This window comes from Centropristis striata, chromosome 22, assembly GCF_030273125.1.
Source record: "Centropristis striata isolate RG_2023a ecotype Rhode Island chromosome 22, C.striata_1.0, whole genome shotgun sequence".
NCBI classification, from domain to species: domain Eukaryota; kingdom Metazoa; phylum Chordata; class Actinopteri; order Perciformes; family Serranidae; genus Centropristis; species Centropristis striata.
Genome location: NC_081538.1, coordinates 26155658 through 26176206, shown reverse-complemented (window position 1 = coordinate 26176206; position 20549 = coordinate 26155658). Strand labels below are relative to the sequence as shown.

At 37.1% G+C, this 20549-nt stretch overlaps 1 protein-coding gene across 5 annotated transcripts in view; it reads left to right on the top strand.

Annotated features, from left to right (window-relative positions):
• The window catches only part of sfmbt2 (Scm like with four mbt domains 2), a 93749-nt gene that overhangs the window by 57628 nt on the left and 15572 nt on the right, over positions 1-20549 (top strand). For all 5 annotated transcript variants that reach the window (XM_059326401.1, XM_059326397.1, XM_059326398.1 and 2 more), the window contains 9 exons: positions 6676-6764; positions 10485-10734; positions 11864-11961; positions 13044-13145; positions 14143-14373; positions 15154-15280; positions 16042-16155; positions 16257-16299; positions 17536-17603. In XM_059326401.1, coding sequence (XP_059182384.1) covers positions 6676-6764; positions 10485-10734; positions 11864-11961; positions 13044-13145; positions 14143-14373; positions 15154-15280; positions 16042-16155; positions 16257-16299; positions 17536-17603 — 1122 coding nt within the window. The remainder of the gene's footprint in view (positions 1-6675; positions 6765-10484; positions 10735-11863; positions 11962-13043; positions 13146-14142; positions 14374-15153; positions 15281-16041; positions 16156-16256; positions 16300-17535; positions 17604-20549) is intronic.

Sequence of the window (20549 nt, the reverse complement as noted above, 5' to 3'; positions counted from 1 at the left end):
ATGAAAATAAAGAAAACGCATTGAATCAGAAGGTGTGTCCAAACTTTTGGCCTGTACTGTACGTTTACAAATGATGATTAAACATTAACAAACAATCTGTTTACCATTTATAAATGATGGTTATTGTACAGTGTTACCCTTAGGTTTAATTGGTGACTCTAAATTGCCTGTAGGAGTGAATGAGAGTGTGATTGTCTGTGTCTATGTGTCAGCCCTGTGATTGGGCGACCCGAGAGCGGTTAGCGATAATGAATGAATAAGTACAGAGTGCCTGTCCCATCACCATGATGCAGATCAGGTTATCAGAACCAACAGCTCTATTGTGTTATTACCAGTCGGGATGCTTAAAGCATAGGGAAGTGCAAAAACCAACAAAATGTAGCTATGTAAGCAAGATTTCCCAGCAGGACTGACCAATACAAGGCAATGCATGCGAGGCTGTGCATGTATCAGGTTCATACGGATTTTCATGGTTTGAAAAGTGCTTGGATTTTGGATAAAGTGCTTGAAAATGCTTGAAATTCTTACTGTATTTCTCTTTCAGTCTGACTGTAGATAACCGCATGTTCAATGAAAAAAATACTAAATTGAATATTGAGATTAGCAAACTGTACCTTTGGTTGTTAAAAGCGTCTCTGTTGGAATGGTTGACTGAAATTACCCCTTTTAGCATGTAAGTACTCATCTAAAACATGCAACTTACAACCGTTGAAAGGTCCTGGAAAAACTTGAAAATGGACCTTGAAAGTCCTTAAAAAGTGCTTGAATTCGATCACTGGAAAAGTGTATGAACCTTGATGTATTTTATGCACAAAAAAAGTAAAAAATTAAATGAGTCACAGAAAATCGGCAACAAAATCCAGAAACAAACACCAGACATTTTTCAGTTCTGCTCTAGTCTGACTCTGCCACAAGACAAAAATAGTTTGTTTTATGTAACAATACACATTTTAGGCAAACTTGTCCCCTAAACCCCAAGTCATTTATGTGGCTTTGTGCTTTTTTCCTCTCTCCTTTCTTGTTTCTTTTGATAATTGTAAAATTGGTCTTAAATTGAATTCCATGGTATTAAAAAAATCTCTAAAAGTCTTAAACCTTACTTGCTTTAAGCTGTAGGAACCCTGATAATAACTATAATAAGAAAGCTGTTTTCAACACAAACAAGAAAAGGCTTCAGTTCACCCTCATCAGAAACACACCTGTAGTTCTATTCATCAGTCTAGATTGATGTTAGGAGGATTTTTTTTATTTTTTTTACTTTTTTTAAAGTCTGGAATATGCTGATCATGAGCAATATGTATTTTTTTGTTTTTTTGTATTGAAAGAAAAAAAAACTGTTTGTTTACAATTTTGACAAACAAAGTTATCTTTAAAAAATACATTTGATATACTTTTTTTATGACAAAAACCTACCTTGAAAAACCTTTACTTTAAAATTCTAGTCATAAGTTCAACATACATTGAAACCGATTACAAAGAAATAAAATAAGATAAATTAAGAAATAAAAGCACCATAAGAAAAGAGAGAGAGAAAAGGAATACAAAATTAATTTAAAAAAAATGTAAATAAAAATAATAAATATAAATATATATACCATTGTTTATATATCTATATCTCTATATCTCTCTCTCTATATATAGATAGATAGATAGATAGATAGATAGATAGATAGATAGATAGATAGATAGATAGATAGATAGATAGATTCTTTTTCACAGTCTGAGATATGTCAATGATGAGCAACAAACTGATTTTGATGCATTGCCTCAAATAATAACAAAGCAGTGGAAACCAGGAAAGTTAAATATATTTGTCCCGTAGGACAAACATGACAAAATGTCTCAATCTGATGGAAAACAGTAAAACTATCATTTTGAAGCCAGGGCTCTAGACTGAAAGCATGAGAAAATAAGACATTTTTGTCCTTAAGGGTCTAAATGTCCATGTTTTAGATACACAGTTTATTATTATACTACAATATTATATTGCAAAAAAAAACTACACCACATGGTTTAACACAGCAAAAATGATTGAAAAATTAAAAATCCAATCTGTGTCTCTACGTGAGGCACCAGACTAACGTGCTCTTGTGGCTCTACAGAACAAAAGAAATGTAACAGAAACACTTGAGTGAGCCTGAACCTGTTTTTCTTTATCAGCATGTTTCAGTGTATGGACTACATTTCATTTTCACTTCAGCTTGATGCTAATCAGCGCTGCAGGGAATGTCAGCTCGCACGGCGCTCCACTCATTCTGTGACTGTGACTCATTTGGCAACGTTTCACCGACTCCAACAAGTGTCTCAGTTTGTGGAGCATTTTTTTTAATTTTTTAAATGCGTGTGTACGTGTGTACGTGTGTATGTGTGTGTGTGTTTAAGTGACTAACAGGAAAAACATGCAGGACTCTGAAGGCCGCTCCACGTCTTCCTTGGAATGTGAGCGGAGTATTTTAGGGGGAAGGAGGTCGATATCAGAGCAGTCGAATGAAGAGATGCAGGAATTATATAAGAGTGTTGCACTGTGGGAAACAGGAAGCTCTCAGAAACCACATGTCCTCATGCAAATGGGCTGGAAGTCTGCTTTTCAGCACGACTCACAGACTCTAATCCACCTGGCAGGTGTGTCTGTGTGTCACATTGTGGACACACAAATCTGGTCACAAATCAGTCACATTTTCTCCACAAATAAAGTGAAAATATCCTCCAAACAATCAAGGCAAGGCTTGTCCTATTCAGGGACAGGAACTATATTTTAATACTATATTTTAAGTCAATAGTTTGGTAGAATAGCTTTATTATTTGGGTCAGGTTCTGACTACCAACACTGCACAGATGTCCATGATTTGGGCTGCTTACAGCTGTTTCAATTGATAAAATTGGGGAAAATAAAGGCTTCTTTTGAGTTTTGTGTAAGCTTAAACCCTGATTCAAAAACTGATAATATAAATCAAACAAAATGCAATATTTTTCCAATCTGTTATGACATATATTCAATAGAAAACTGTTCAAAAGCAGTATATTTATGTTGAACTGATGTTCAAACTAATTATTGTAAATATATACTAACAAAGAAAAAAATGGAGCAATTTCAGTGTCCCAACGTTTTTCGAATTGGGGTTGAAATAGTACAAATGGGAGAAATATATCTTTAAAAAAACCCTCAACAACTTAGAAAACGGTTGTATTAAACACGTCAGCATTGCAAAACAGGTTTTTAGCAGTTTAATTGAGTGCTCCAGGTAGTTTTAGTTTTTGAGAAACAGCCTTTATTAAATTTCTTTTTCATCTATTTAGTCTTTGGGCACATGGGACTACTGTTCTCCTAAAATCTGAAGAAATATATAGAAAAAAAACAGGAGTCCCATCCACCAAACGCCTAGATACATTTTAATAACAAAAACTCACTTTTCAGTTGAATGGTTCCACAGATATAAAAGATTTCTTCACATTGTGATTCAGGCCCAGACAATACTATAATGAATAATAATAGACTTCCAAAGGAAATTTTAAAAATACAGTTGCAGGCACAAATGGGTCGAACCATAAAAGGTTACTTTCTTATCTAGATTTGACCTCTTTATGCGCCGAATACCTCTAAAAACCTCCATGTTCACTAAGGCCTAAAGACTCAGTCAGTTACTCTGATATCCTCTGCAAACTTTGGTACTATTATTCTCTTCTCTTGTCTTATTTCTTTTTGTTCTGCTCCATATATGTAAAAATCCTCGAGTCCCCTGAAAGGTCAAGGTCAAGGTCACGTTTATTTATGGAGCACTTTATATACAACCAAGGTTGACCAAAGTGCTTTACATAACTGAATCACAACAAAAAATCCAATCCAATACAAGATACATAATTGAATAACAATAAACTCAAAAAAATAAAAATAAGAGACAATTTAATCTAATAATATATGAGATGAGATGTACAATACAGCACACAGGAACAACTTTCTTCTCACGCAGGTTCAAAAGCCTGAGAGAAAAAATGAGTCTTAAGAGAAGATTTAAAATTGTCCAATGTCTTTGACGACCGGATATGCAGCATTAAACTGTTCCACAGCTTCGGGGCAGCCACTGCAAAAGAGCGATCGCCTTTAGTTTTTAGCTGCATTTAGGCACATCCAGGTAGGACTCATTTAGACCTCAGAGCTCTGGTCGGTCTGTGAACCTGTATCAGCTCGGAGCCAATCTGTTTAAAATTTTAAAAACAAACATCAGGATTTTAAAATCTATTCTGAAACGGACAGGAAGCCAGTGTAGAGAGGCCAGAACTGGGGTTGTGTGTTCCCGTTTCTTTGTGCCTGTTAAAAGACGCGCTGCAGCATTCTGTACGAGTTGTAGGCGTCACAATGAGCGCTGGTCTAGACCTACATACAGCCAGTTGCAAAAATCCAGCTTTGCTGAGATAAAAGCATGAATAACCTTCTCCAGGTCACTAGGAGAGAGGTACGGTTTTACCCTGGCCAGAAGTCGCAGACGCTATAACAATTCCAACTGCTATTTTTCTTTTTCTTTTCTTTTTTTATAAAACGGTGTTGAGTGGACAGCTCTCTCTGTGTCCTGTTGCACCTGTTTACACTCAGTTTATTTGGTGCAAACAGCTTAAACGTCTGCGGTCTGATGCAAAACTGCTGCAATGAATCCTCCTCCACCAAGGTTATAATGTTCAGTTTGTTGTTTTGAGGTGAACCGTACCAATATCTGAGTTAAGTGATGTCACGTAATTCCCCTCATGTCTCCTCTGAAATGAGGTCATCAGGTCATCAGCCACATATTGTAACACCACACGGGGTGTTTTCAGGGGAAAGCCCTTCTTTGAATACATGTCAGGTCACATAGAGATTTTTTTTCTTATTTTTTTTTGCTTATTTATTGTAAATCAGTTCAACAGTTTTTTTCCCTCTCAAAATTCTATTTTTTTTATTATTAGTACTTTATTGCAGGTTATGAAATTACAAATATTAGCAACTTCGTCACATATTCAATTAATCCTGCCACATGTATGCATTTTTACAAGAGGCAGTGTCAAAAGAATAAATAAATAAGTAAATAAATATTCATGTTTAATTGTTTGCTTATTCAATGACCTTTTGAATCTGAAAAAATCTGAAAAATTTGATATTTTCTCTTCTGATTAAAGCTGTGGTCTTTATCTGACACATACAGATACATCTCAATAAATTAGAATATTATGGAAAAGTTCATTTCCAGTAGTTCAAGTCAAATAGTCCCAAACAAGTATTGAGTCATATAGATGACATACTTTTCAGAGGCCAACATTTACATATTAAACATACTTTTTAAAATTGGTCTTTTGTTATATTAAATTTTTTTGAGACACTGAATTTTAGGTCTTCATTAAATGTAAGCCATAATCACTATAATTAGAATAAATTAAATAAATTAAGACATGAAATGTTTCATTCTGTGTGTAATGGATCTATTTAATTCAGGGATGGGCAACATAAATGCTGCAGGGGGCCACAATTTTTCATGTTCACTACCACAGGGCCACATATAGGAGCGTGCACAAACCAGATATGATGAAACTGTAATTTTAAATATGTTTACAGTGCAGTAACTTAACATATTTCATGCTCAAATGCATGTATAACAGTATAAATAGGAATACAAAAGGTTTGAAGCAAATAAAAAATAACCACTTACTGTGATTTCTTTTTTGTTCAGTGCAAGAACAGCAGACCAACATTAATTGCAAGAAGTAATTTTGTGTATTTTTACACTGCACTTTTAAGATTTAATGCTCAAATGCATGTAGTTGTACTGAGGGCCACTTCAAGTGAGGGTGCGGGCTGTATGTGGTCCCCGGGGCCTCCAGTTGCCCACCCCTGATATAATGTGTTATTTCCACTTTTTGAATTGAATTCCTGACATAAGTCAGGTCAGTGTGACTCAGCCGAAGTCATTTTGATGACATTAGTTCACCTGTGACCTGATAACCTTTGGCTGAAACCTGTTTCTGTTCCTGCTGCTGCTCTCACATCTCGGCACAGAAAAAAGCCACTTCTGCTCTTCAAAAAGTTTATTTTTGGAGCGGTTTTGTTTTGTTTTGCCCGTTTACCCTCGTTTTTAATTTTATTCTCAAATTTGCAGCTGTTATTCTGCACATTAACATCTAAACGGCAGCGCTCAATACGACACTAGTGAGTGTTTTTCATTTTGATGTGTTTACTTTTGGAGACACCTGACAGATGCAAGCCTTTAAAAAAAAAAAAAGTATCCGATCTCAGCCATAAATCAGAATGGAGCATTAATGTTTGCAGTGCGAATAAAAACATCAACACTTCAGAGGCTTTTCCAGGAAAAAAACAACAACACACTGAATAATGTTTTTTTTAACATCTTTTGCGTAAAATATGATCAAATTCGGAGACACTCATTGTTAAAATACTTCACACCTGCAGCTTTAATTAAAAAAATCAGTTCCCGCCTTGAAAACATGAGCAGAAAATGCTGTGTGTGTGTGTGTGTGTGTGTGTGTGTGTCTGCAGGTATATGCATGCAGCCACTCATGCATGCCTCTCTGGTGACTACACTTAACAGCAGTGGCTCATAATTAATAATTCACCATGACACAACGTGTGCTCACTCTCCACTCACTCTGATTGTTTGTGGTTCTCAGTCTGTGTGCTTGTTTGTGTCTTTGCAGCCATCAAGGAGAAATACAGCGACTGGACGGAGTTCCTGGTCCACGACCTGACCGGCGCCAGGACGGCCCCGGCCAGCCTGCTGGAGGGGGTGAGTGGAGTGTGGCCGCGCTCATTATCTGTTTTTCTACCATTCAAATCAAACTGGAATTATCAAATGCAGAGGAAGGCGACCTGCGGCTCCGGGGCCCCATGTGGCTCCTCAGGCCGCCTGCAGTGGCTCCCTGTGGCTGCGACAAACAAATTATAATGTTATTTCTTCACATTTAAATTTTCGTTCATCATTGGTGTCAGCCTGAAGCAGTTTGTGTTCTTCAACTAGGGATGGCAGGGTTCATGCGGATGCTTGAAATCCTAGAAAATACTTGAAATTTCAAGGTTTGAAAGGTGCTTGGATTTTGGATTAAGTGCTTGTAAATGCTTGAAATTCTTACTGTATTTACTTGCAATCTGACTATAAATAAACGCACTTTCAATTTCAGCAAGAATAAATAATTGAATGGCAAAAAATACTGAATATAGAATAAATAGCTCTGTATGTAAAGGAGGCGAATGAGGGTGAGTGGTAGCATGGAGAGGTAGTATTTTAGATAATATGAATATAAATATATTGCACTATAATATTATTGCACTATTTTTATCGCAATGTGAGAGCAAATGTTCAGTAAAAGTCAAATATGATATGTCACAAGTAGTTTTATTGAAAACTTTTTATTAAAGTGAACATAATTACTGTATAACAACTTTTTTAAGAATAAAGCTCCATAAAGTGCACATTTGAATAAAAAAAATATCTTAAATAAAAACAGCCTCCATTCTGACATTTTTTACTGTTTTCTTAGTAAAGGTTGCCGACCCCTGCACTGTAAAAAAATAAATAAAATCTGTTTAATTAACGGTAACAATACGGCAGCTGTGGTTGCCAGAGCTTCAGTGAGCGGGTTTTCTCCTGTAAATTTAAATGTATCATCAGCAAAAACTGGAATTTAGACTGAGTAGTCCCTTTATTTTTAGGGTAATTGTGTCCTTGTGACTTTATGGTATTTCTCCCTTAACTTTACATGAAAAAAACTCTTTTGTACTATTCCTTGATTAATGGTCATTAAAAGCATCTACTACGGTGATATTTAATTTTGCGCCCTATTTATGATGCTATTTGACAGTATTTTACTTTCTACAAACATTTTTTTCCAATGCAATGGTATTTACTCAATATGCATGCTGGAAAAAAAAGGAGAAGACCGAACATTTGCAGTTGTAGTATTTAGTTGTTGAATAGGTTTCTACAGAGGAGGAAGGAAGGAACACATTCATCCAGCCTGATGTTTAAATGACACGCTGGCTTTTTGTGGTTGTTTTTTGGCCCTAATTTTAGTGCACTGTGAGAAAATAGAGGAAGGATTTACACCAAAGATGTGTTTTCATTTTTGATTCTCTGGAATATGAAAAACAGCTGACTGTTAAAGCTGGGGTGAGGGGTTTTTTGTGCGTCATTGATCCAGAATTTCATAATAACTGGGGCCGTCCAGGTTAACGCAATAAATAATATAAATAATACAGAGAGTCCATCTAGAGCAGGTGGGCAATTAATTTCCCCAAGGGGCCACATGAGATACTGCAAAGGTTGTGGAGCACCGGACCAAAACTCTGAACTAAATGCTGCTTAATATTAGTTTCATCGCTTTATAAAAAGCAGTAATTTATCTGGTTTTGAGCTGCAACTAGTTAAAAAAACATGTTATTATAAGACTATGTTAATGTGGAGCAAGTCAAATATAACTGTAAAAACAGTAAAAACTCCAATCATTATCCCACTTTTCCATTTATTTTAAACACAACATACATTCAAACCACAAAAACAATATAGAGCATGTATGTTTTGCAGTGAATCAGCAATTTATTGGTGTTTTTCAGTTCTTCATTCTTTTTTTTTTGTGAAAAAGGTCCAGTCTGTCTTGTGCTTGAATGTCTTGAATTGTTAAAAACTCTTTTAGTAACAAGGTAACTCATATGCACGCATGGGGATGTACGCATGTGTGTGCGTGCACATATGCACGCACACACATGCGTAAATCCCCTTCAAAATAAAAGCACTGCGGATGTATTGATTTCTAATTTTTTGGGTAACCTCATGTGGGCTGGACAGGGACAACCAAGGGTCTGCTCTAGTGTTAATAAGCTTATCTTACTGACCCATGTTGTGCATTAGAAGGTGTTTATATATTGTGCATCAAAGCGTTAAAAAAGGAAGCAGTAGAAAAATAACAGGATATAAAAATGGGTACTGATGCCATAAAACAAAGGAGCTTGGCTGTAGTCCATGGTGGGACATTACAGCTCATAATGTGCACAACTTTCTGTTGTTCTGAGTCAGATGAGAAGAGTGATAGGACTCTCTGTCTGGACAGTAAATATGGAGCTGGAGCCTGCAGCCTGCTGCTGGCTGTGTCCTGATATATAAAAGACATGAGACTCTATCAATCTTCTCATCTCACCCGCAGCAAGAAAAACAATAACTGTGTTTATCACAATGTCAGAATGATTGTTTTAAACTGAAATAAACACGTAGAGGATGTCTCAAACGAGAGAGAAAAGCCCCGCTGATGCAGAAAGAAAGCTCTTAATAACAGAGTTGACTTGAAAACTATGATTATGTTTGTCGATGACCTTTTTCTTCATGACTACGAGACGACATAAACACTCACTGACGACGTCAACATGCAGTATTGTTGCAGGAAAAAGGACAAGACTTTATATTACAGACTTTTTTTTTTTTAGTTTCTGTGCTGCAGGCAGCAAACAATGAGGAAGTTAATTTACTTAAGTTAAAGTTAACAACAACAGGGATTGGAGACAGAAAATGAGTCTTGTTCTTTAGTCCTGACTGAAAAGCTCTGGTCGTTTTATAATAGTTTTAATGAGAGTTTTGGGCCCTCGGACAGTTTTTCATATCATGTTTTTTCAAAATAAAGTCTGGATGTTTTCCTGAAATCATTCAAACTGTGTTTTTAAACAGATAAGATCAAATCTTATGGGAAATTTGTTGTGTTTATTGTTTAAAATGACAAAATATGTGGGTTTTGTGTAACCTAAACTGACTGAAATGTTGTGTGCTGAAACAGATTAAATGTTTACCGTTTTAATGACTAAAACTAAAATAATAACTACAGTTTTCTGTGACTAAGATTAAACCAGAAAGCCCAGACTTTTAGCTGACTAAGACTTTACTTAAATATAATAAATACAATTTCACACAAGACTAATTAGACTTAATTAAAAAAAAAATAGCTGACAAAATTAAAATGACTAAAAAACATGTCTGGTCTGCAAAAACATGCATGTGTAATTTTTCTCTTAGCAGGTTAAAATCAGTTTTTTTGCTTCTTTTGTCTTAATCAGCAGTCATAAAAACATAAAAAACCAACATTTTTCTTCAGTCTCATCAAGTTCAGGTGAGCAGGCTAATTAACCACCTGCATATCTAGCTTTTTTAATATTTATTTTTAACTTTCTATTGTTATTATTTACTTTTTCTTTAATTTATTTATTTTTTATTATATGGGCGAAGGGTGTTTGCTTGTTTCTATGTTTCGTTATTTTTTTTTAATTATTATTATTATTATTATTTTCTCCTTTTTTATGTAAAGCGCTTTGTGTTGCATCTCTCTTGTATGAAAAGTGCTCTACAAATAACGTCTGATTGATTGATTGATACCTGAACAGTCAGACAATAAACTAGGAGGAAAAAAAAGGCTAATACTTTTTTTTCAGGCTGTATAATAACATAACCTTGTGCTGTTTGATGTCTCAGCCTCTGAGAGGGAAGAACACGGTGGATCTGATCGTGGAGGGTTCGGTTCTGGAGCTCCAGGACGTCTCGGGCCCGTTCCTCTACTGGCCCGCCAGAGTCCTCCAGAACGTCGGAGGGCGACTCCGTCTGCGCTACGCCGGTCTCTCTGAGGACCACCAGGCCCACGACACCTGGGCCTTCTACCTGGACGTCAGGCTCCGCCCCCTCGGCTGGGCCCTGGAGAACCGACTCGCCCTAGAACCGCCTACAGGTCATTACCTAATCCGCTCACAGCTTTTCATTTACCTCCAGCCTGAAACTACTCAGAAGGAACTTTGCTGAACTTATGAATGAAATGAAATGAAAATGCAAGATAAAAATGACAGCCAAATGTGAAAAAAAAAGAAGAAAAAAAGAAGCAGGCTAAAAAAAGGGGCAGCTGTGGCTCAGTTGGTAGAGCGGTTGCCCACAGATCGTAGGGTTGGTGGTTCGATCCCTGACCATGGCAGCCTACACCTTGAGCAAGATACTGAACCCCAAATTGCTCCTGATGCTGTGTTCATCGGTGTGTGAATGAATTCCCAATGGTGGCAGGTGGCACCGTTTAGGGTAGCCTCTGCCACCAGTATGAATGTGTGTGTGAACTGGTGATTGACCGCAGTCTGTAGTGTAAAGTGCTTTGAGTGGTCGCAAAGCGACTAGAAAAGTGCTATATAAGTGCAGGTCCATTTACCATTTGTACCAGGTATTAAAATTAACAAAAACTGAAGAAAGGTGACAAATTTCAGCAGGTGAGTCACTACATTTGTGGCATTTTTGCTTTCAAGAAGTTATTTAAATGAACAAAATTTTTCTCTCTCAGTTCAAAATGCATGCATTTGTCACTTAAAAATAAAAATGAATAAATAAATAAATATATAATATGGATTTTTATGGTGGGTTTGCTTCAAGTTTCCCAAGATTGCATGATTGATGTCAAGCAGAATTTTGGGGAAATTGTGTTCAAAATGATGCACAAAACAGCATCTTGTATAATGTTTGTGACTTTCTTGCAACAAAAATTGAAGGAAACAGAAACCGGTTGTGTGTTTTATACTGTAAAATGCTGTGTGTGCAGATTCTCAGTCAGCCCGGTCTTCGTTATCCAAGGAGGGTTGAATCAAGGCCAAACTGGCCTTTAAACTAAGTCTACATGTCCTTGATTCAACTCTCTTTTATGTCAAATTATGTTATTGTAGATTTAAAGAGATTTCAGGGGGAACTTGAAGGGAAAATGAGGAGTTAATGTTATATAAATGAAAGCGTTTTTGATCGGTAACAACTGATGTTGGTGTACAGAAGCTGCTGAGTATTAAAAGCAACACTGACTTTACCTTTCTCACATGTGATCCTCCCCTCAGGGCTCAGGTCTCTGAGGAGCGCCTCCGACTGGCAGCAGGCGCTGGAAGACACTCGGCTGGACGCACAGAAGAGCCCGCTGCCGCTGGAGGTGTTCAAGGTGAGTCACTGCACTCCTGTGTGTGTGTGTGTGTGTGTGTGTGTGTGTGTGTGTGTGTGTGTGTGTGTGTGTGTGTGTGTGTGTGTGTGTGTGTGTGTGTGTGTGTGTGTGTGTGTGTGTGTGTGTGTGTGTGTGTGTGGTTGGCTCAGAGCCAGACTGCAGGACTGCGTGGATGAGACGAGCTGTGTTGTTGCTGCTGTTGTTACCTCTGGTGTCTTTGGCTGATTTATGATGTGAAACTGTGATAATAAATGGCGACGCAATATTTCACACGTCTGTTCTTCTTAATAATTTACTAGCAGGCTTCCTCTACAGAATTGTGCAATTTGGTACCAAATATAGGTGAAAGTAATGATGAAAAGCTCCATTTAAATCTATGTAAATATTAAATAATATATGCAGTCACGGTTTTCTTTAATTTCTTTTGTTCATTTTAATGCCTGGTACAACTAAAGGTACATTTGTTTGGACAAATATAATGATAACAACAAAAACAGCTCATAAGAGTATAGATATCACATTTTTTGGTCATTTTGTTTCTTTTTTAAGTAATTTAGTTTTTTTCTGTCATTTTGCGTCTTTTTTGGTAATTCTGTGTCTTTTTGGTCATTTTGTGTCTTTTTAAAGTAATTTAGTGTTTTTTCCGTCATTTTGTGTCTTTTTTTTGTAATTTTGTGTCTTTTTTTGGTCATTTTGTGTCTTTTTTTAGTAATTTTGGGTCTTTTTTTGATCATTTTGTGTCTTTTTTTAGTCATTTTGTGTCTTTTTTTTGGTCATGTTGATACTGCCTCTAGCGGCCCCCAGGTAATTTGAGTTTGAGACCCCTGGTTTAGAAGGAACAGAAGAAGAACCGGCAGCTGAAATGTGAAAGTTAATCAGTAAAAAAGCAGTAATTGATATTTATTTCAGCCCTAATGATCGCCTCCACCCCGAGACGAAGCCTTTCATGAACTACTAAAGTGGGGATATCGTTCATTGCGTGCCCACCCAGCAGGGTTTGTGTGACCTACATTGTCTTGCATGTGTGTGCATGAACCAAAGTGGAGCACATTTGTCTCAAAGTGTTGACTTTACTGTGTCAGGACCACGTAGACCTGCCCGAGCACTCCTTCAAGACGGGGATGAAGCTGGAGATGGTTTCTCCGTGGGAGCAGCTCCACATCTGCCCCGTTTCTGTCAGCAAGGTGAGTCACGCCCAAAACAATGTCTCATCTATAAAAATAATAGAGATATATCAAGCTGACTCCTCCCTCGAGCTTTCCTCAGCAGCTTTTTATTAATGTGGCAGCCACATTTTGAACACGTTTCTGCTCAGAAGGCCTCGTTCCTCTTGTTTCCGGATCCCAGTGAATGGAAGTTCTTCGGTATTTTATCTCACGTGTCCCACTAATGCTGACTTCTTCCACATAGAAAATCATCTCATTATTTTTGTACGCATCATGCAGCTGCTTCGTACTTTACAAGGCTGGTTTTGTTAAGACTTACATGTGAAGCATTATAAAACAACCAGACTCACTGTGTGACATCTAAAACCCTCTGTTTTGGGAATAAACGATCAATGCAAATGCCAAAAGTCAGTATATTGTGCCTGTATTGAATAGTGTAAAATATACAATAAGAACCTTAAATCTCCTGCACAAAAATTGGACAATTTTAGGGTTTTTGGGATGATAATGGATGCTTAATCAAAATAAAGGAAATGTCAATTTTCCAAAAATTACACCAAACATATTGCGTTTTAAATAAAGTTCTTGAAATTGCACAACCTGTCATTTTTCAATTTTTATTATAATTTATACAAATATAATTTCTTAAAATATAATTTTCAAAGAAGGGAATTCAGAATATGAATTTAGCTGATGGTTCATTTTTAAAACATTTTTTATAATAATTTATATATATCATTTTTTTTTAAAAATATAATAAAAAAGAAAGAAAGAAAGAAAGAAATCATTGCAGCAGAGGCTAAGTGGATCCTACATTTCCCAAGATGCAACTTCACAGCATCCTTCTTACATCCTCCTAAGCCAAGAAAGTGCCCCGTTAACAATAAAACAAAGTTGGAGACCAACAACAACAACAACAACAACAACAACAACAACAACAGATGTCCCCGTTTCTTATTAAAATGTTGCATCATAAAGTAGTTTAAAGTTCCTCTTCTCCTTTGTTCCTCTTCAGGTCTACAATGAGCTCTACTTCCAGGTGACCCTGGACGATCTCTCCGTGGACTCCAAGCCGCGGTTCGTGGTGTGTCACGCTAACTCTGCCGGCATCCTGCCGGTCCAGTGGTGTCTGAAGAACGGCGTGGCTCTGGAGCGGCCCCGGGGCTACGAGGGCCACGACTTCGACTGGGCCGACTACCTGAAGCAGAGCGGGACCGAGGCGGCGCCCGACGCCTGCTTCCCCGACGTAAGACAGCTCTTATATCACTCACTCTTTATACACTGAGGCAGTCCTGCTTCTCATTGGATCAAATGCACAAGATGTTTGCATGATGCTGTGCTGCAAAAGCCTGACTGAACCAAACTCCGTTCAGAAAACAAGCATTTAAAAGTTGTTTATTTGCATGTCAAAAGTCTGAATTTAAACTTTAACTGACACATTTGCATCATGTTATCGTCATGTTGGAATCCTTTTGATCTGTTTTTGCAATGGAGTTGCTGCAAAATCTGTTTATTTTGGGTTCATACCACAGTCATTAAGATTTTCATTGTCAGTATTTTGTGCCGGTATTGAATAGTTTAAAGTATAGAACAAGAACCTTAAATCTCAAAATTTCATCCCAGGTCTCTGCTGATTTCCTGCACAAAAATTGGACAATTTCGGATTTTTTTGGGATGATAATGGATGCTTAATGAAAATAAGGAAGTGAAAATTAATTTATGTCAATTTTCCAAAAATTACACCAAACATATTACATCTTAAATAAAGTCATTTTTCAATTTTTATTATAATTTATACATATATAATTTCTTAAAATATAATTCAGGTTTAAAAGTACTATATATACTTGAGTAAATGTACTTAGTTACATTCCACGAGTGGTTAAAATCAGGGTGAAGTCTGAGTGGAGGTTCAGGTTATCTGAGGTTAGATCAGTGTCCTACATGTGAAATAAACTCTACCTCTCTCTGTCTGTCCTCCTCCTCCTCTCTCCGTGTGTGTGTGTGTGTGTGTGTGTGTGTTCAGACATGGCAGAACAGAGACTTTGCCAAGGACATGTGGCTGGAGGCGGTGAACCCTCACAGGCCGGCGGAGGTGTGTGTGGCTCAGATCACACAGGTCAGAGGACGCCTGCTGTGGCTCCGACTGGAAGGTACAGACCCGCGTGTGTGTGTGTGTGTGTGTGTGTGTGTGTGTGTGTAGGGAGGATTAAGTGTCACAGGATTAAGTGTCAGACTCCTGCTGTGACTCGGAGAAAGGCGTGTGTGTGTGTGTGTTCTTGTACTTCCTACATAGTGGGGACCAGAACACATTTTTAACCAACAAAGTGAGGACATTTCGGCCGGTCCGATTCTGTATTGTGTGGTTACAAAATTAACTAAAATTATAGTGAAAATGTCCTTTGTTTTCGTCTTTGTCAACTTTTTTCATACATAATGAAGATGGATAAGACAAAGGAAATAAAGGCAAAATTTACTGTGACCTCTTTTAATCTCCCACCCAACAAATACCCCATTACAAAAAACTAAAACTGATAAAAACTAAACTAAAACTAAAGCATTTCAAAAAAATAAATATAAAACTAAAACTAGCAAACTCACTATATAAACTCATTAAAACTAACAAAAAAACAAGAATTTTTTTCATACATAATGAAGATGGATAAGACAAAGGAAATAAATATATATGAATTATTTGATTATTAATTAATTATTTGAAAACAAAAATTCACAACAAAATTAAAACTAAAACTGATGAAAAATCCAAATCTATTATAACCTTGCAAGGGAATCCACTGTTCCAATGAGGGTCCTCACAAAGATAGAAGTACAAGAATGTGTGTGTGTGTGTGTGTGTGTGTGTGACAGCCCCCTCACCCCCCCTCTCTCTCTGTGCTGTCCTACCTGTCTCCAGGTGTGGTGAAGCCTCTGTCAGAGTGCATGGTGGACGTCGACTCCATGGACATCTTCCCCGTCGGCTGGTGCGAGGCCAACGTTTACCCTCTGACCCCTCCTCTCAGACCTGTCTGTACGTGCACACACACACACAAACACACACACACACACACTCAGTTAATACACACACATTTACCTGGGACTGACAGCTTAATGCCGACTGTTTTTCTGCAGGCCAGAAGCAGAAGAAGATAGCGGTGGTGCAGCCAGAGAAACAGTAAGAAATGACACTTTTATCTATTATAAAAGTATCACAGCTGAAGTCTGACTGATGTGGATTTTGACACATTTTGGAGTTAAAATCTGAATCCCTTTTTCAAGATACAGCGTCTGTTTCTTTATCCTCAGCCAGACAATTTACACACAGACAGTTGATTAACCCTCTGGGCCCATTCTAATTTACTACCCTTTCAAACCCTTCGGGCTGAAAATGTCCACTTCCAAAAAAACGTGATAAAACTTTACATATTCATATTTTTTTCTACTTTTTTTCTGCATAAACCTCTTAAACAATTTCTGCCCTGCTCAGAATATCAGAGATATATATTATATATATATATATATATATATTTCATTTCATTTTTCATGGTTTTCCTGATAACGATTTTGGTTATTATCAAGAAAACCATGGAAAATTTCTAGATATCAGCTCTTCAATTAAACTCTTATGAGCTATTTCGGTTGTTATCATTATATTTCTCCAAACAAATGTACCTTTAGTTGTACCAGCCAGTTATTTTTTGGACATTTAATGCTGAAAAGTTACATATTATATCTTTAAATTGATCATATTGTTTTTCACTCCTTGTACATCCATTCAGACTTTTTCCTCAATGTGCTTCCTAAGTGTTAAATGACACTTAAATGGAGAATGAAAGTGAAATATTGACCTCATGTATCCATCACCGTGCTCTAACCACACTCGCCATGCTCTGTTTCACTTCAGCGTGCTGGAGAAATATTCCCATTCAGCCCTTTTTGTTTTCCATCTTTCTCCCCGTGAGCCAAAAAACTCAAAGTAAAGGTTTCTTGAGAGAAGCCCCTGAGGCTTCCCCCCCTCTCCGTCACTCCAAAGACATTAATTGAAACAGTGGCTTTTTAGAGCAGAAATTGCTTTCCCGGGGCGCTGATTGATTTTGTTGACAAATGACATGTTACACCGTCGGCTGGCGAACGCAGCCCCGGGAGGACGAGGGCAGAGCGGAGAAATATGAGGTCTTCAGCAGCACTTTGTCAGCTCTCTCATCTCACCACTAATTCCATTTCTCACCTTCGGGGGAATCCTTTCATCAATACCGCCTCCATCTCCCCCCGCCGCTCTGCAACCCACCTGTTTCTAAAACTCTAGTAGCTGTTTGTGAAGATTGATCGCTTCATTTGATTGCTCTGTTGGTTCTGTCTGATTAGATGGGTGAGGTAATTTTATTGATTAGTTTGACTGTATTGATTGCAGGTTGGCTCCGACCCCGCCGCTAGAGACGAAGCCCGTCAGCCTGTGCCAGCCCGTCACCGTGGATACAGGTAATCAACAGCCACGTTACACATGATTTATCCTCAGTGATTAATGCTAATGAGCTGCGGTGATGAGAGGTAAAGGGGAAACTCCCACATTCACCCGGAAACAAGATTCAAATCAAGTCAATCAAATCAAATAGCCTTTATTGTCATTATATAGGCAACTATGCAACGAAATTAAAAGTGCCACTGGAAAAAGTGCAAAGTAAGACAATTATAACATAAAACAACATGAGTAAAAACAATTAAAAAATACCGAGCTAAACAAGGACAAGGACATGTGATGTAATAAATAAGTATATAGATAAATAAATGGCTACTGAAAATGCTATAATTTATAGATGAGGTAGGTTGAATGTTTTGCACATATCAATTTTATTGCACATATCCATTTTATTGCACCTTTTAATTAATTTATCCTGTGTGGGTGTTGAGAGTTGTGGTAGCCCAGGGAAAGAAGCTGTTTTTTATATTTATCTATAACATTAACGATCAATTAATGTATTAATAGCTGCATGCACACATGGACCAAATAAAAGATACAGTACTATGCAAAAGCCTGTTTTGATAACAGACGCTTTTATTTTGAAAAGACCAAAAGAGACTGTACAATCGTAAAACTAACTCAACTGAGATTAAACTACTCGATTATCTAGAACATTAACAATCCAGTCAGAGATAAAATTAAAATTAAAAAATACACAGATGGATTAAAATTCCACATGATCGACCAAATTCTTAACGACCATTAATCGGTCATAGATTAATTATTCCCATCCCTGATGCTCAGTGTTTAGTTTGTGGCTCTCTGTGAGTCTTTATTTAGACGTGATAGAACATTTACAAGATGCAAAAGGGAGCTTTAAGCAAATTTCCCCCAATGTGATGAAACTTGATAAAAGATAATGTAAGCCATTATGAGGAAGTTTCTCAACATGACTTGTGACACAAACCACTGAGAAAAAACAGTAAAGGAAGCAGAGGACAGGAGAGGAGAGGAGAGGAGAGGAGAGCAGAGGGACAAAAAGGAGGAAAGACGAGGAAAGGACAGGAAAGGAAAGGAAAGGAAGGACACCAGGAAATAAATGTTGGAAAGAAAGACAATGAAAGGAAAATAAGGAAAAGGAGGAAAGGAAAGGAAAGGAAAGGAAAGGAAGGAAACCAGGAAAGAAATGTCGAAAAGAAAGAAAGAAAGGAAAGGAAAATAAGGAAAGGGGAGGAAAAGGAAGAAAGACAAGGAAAGGATAGGGAAGTTAAGGAAAGCAAAGGAAGGACACCAGGAAATAAATGTTGGAAAGAAAGACAATGAAAGGAAAATGGGGAAAAGGAGGAAAGGAAAGGAAAGGAAAGGGAGGAAGGAAATAGGAGGAAAAGGAGGAAAGACAAGGAAAGGATAGGGAAGGGAAGGGAAGGAAAGGAAAGGAAATAAACCAGGAAAGAAATGTAGAAAAGAAAGAAAGAAAGGAAATAAGGAAAGGGGAGGAAAAGAAGGAAAGACAAGGAAGGGAAAGGGAGGAAATGAAGGAAACAAGGAAAAATGTAGAAAAGAAAGAAAGAAAGGGGAGGAAGGGAAAGGAAAGTAATAAAATGAGAGGATCTTCAGTGTCTTTTTGTAACACAACCCAGAGAGTAACAGTGTGTAGGTGAACATGAAGAAAGATATTTCAGTCGAGGAAACTGAAGAGAAAGAAGAAGAGAATAACGTTTTGTGGTATTAAAGAACAAAGAGCTGCAACAAGACGCAGCTTGTGGCTTCAGTTTGCACTTTGTCCCATTGACTCTCATTTCCTCTTCAGTCAAGTGTTTTTTCTCTCTCACATGAAACAATATAGTACAAAAATACACACAAATTAATTTTTTTCTCACTGTGCTTATTGAATAGTGCTGCAAAGGAAACCCTCGTTTATCACTCACACATTAGAGAGCTGAAACATTTTCCTGCTTTCAGATTTTTTCTGTAGCTGCATTTAAACTACTATCTGTGTTTGGCAGGTTATCAGCTGGAAGCAGCATCACTAAATACACCCACAGACACAAACACAGAGCCACAGAAGCAGCTCCACTTCTTTAACCATATTAAAATCTCTCTTTTTTATATAACTTGAGTCTTAATTTTGCAGTTTTTTATGTTAAGACAGCTTTACAAGTGCAAAAACAGGTTATAAACACTGTGTAAACAATTTATTTTGAAGTGCAAATGAATGTAAATGTTGACATTTACACCCATTGTTTAAATCTGACCTTTAGTGGGTACTTGAGCGTGATCTGTGTGCACAGTTTTATAATGCAAAAGACAAATAAATCATGCTAAGAAGTGTCTAATGCCGGCTGAACACTAAATAAGTTCTCAAATGATCTCACTGTTGCAGAAAATGTAATGCTGTAATAAAATCATGAGTTTTGCTGCAGTTTTGGCAAACTCCTGAAACCTTGATCCTTTTTTTTCTTCTTCACATTCTGATAAATTCAAATATGTTTAATCTTAATGCAGGTTTTTAGTCTCAGCTCATGCAAATACTGACCTTTAAAGACATGAACTTTTTCAACTAGAATAGAAATAAATCATGTTTTTCATTACAAGTAAGAAAAGTCTGATTACCACAATTTTTTTTAACCTCGTTGGACTACGGAGAGCTGCTTCTGATCAGTTTTTAAAGAATTTTGGATACTGTAGACCACTGTGCTGTCCGTAGACTCTCTCACTGGTTGACTTTTATTTATAAATCTATTCTGCCTACATATTTGTGTTTACACGTGTGTAGAAACCTCAGCCAATATGATGCAGACCTGAACTGCACTGTAAAAAAAAAACCTTGTTGTTTTTACGGGGAAAAAAACAGCAGCTGTGGTTGCCAGAAATTTACCGTAATAAATATGGTGCAACTTTTTTATAATATTACGGTAAAAAGATATTTGCACTGTTGATTTGACGTTAAAGATTGCCATTTTATT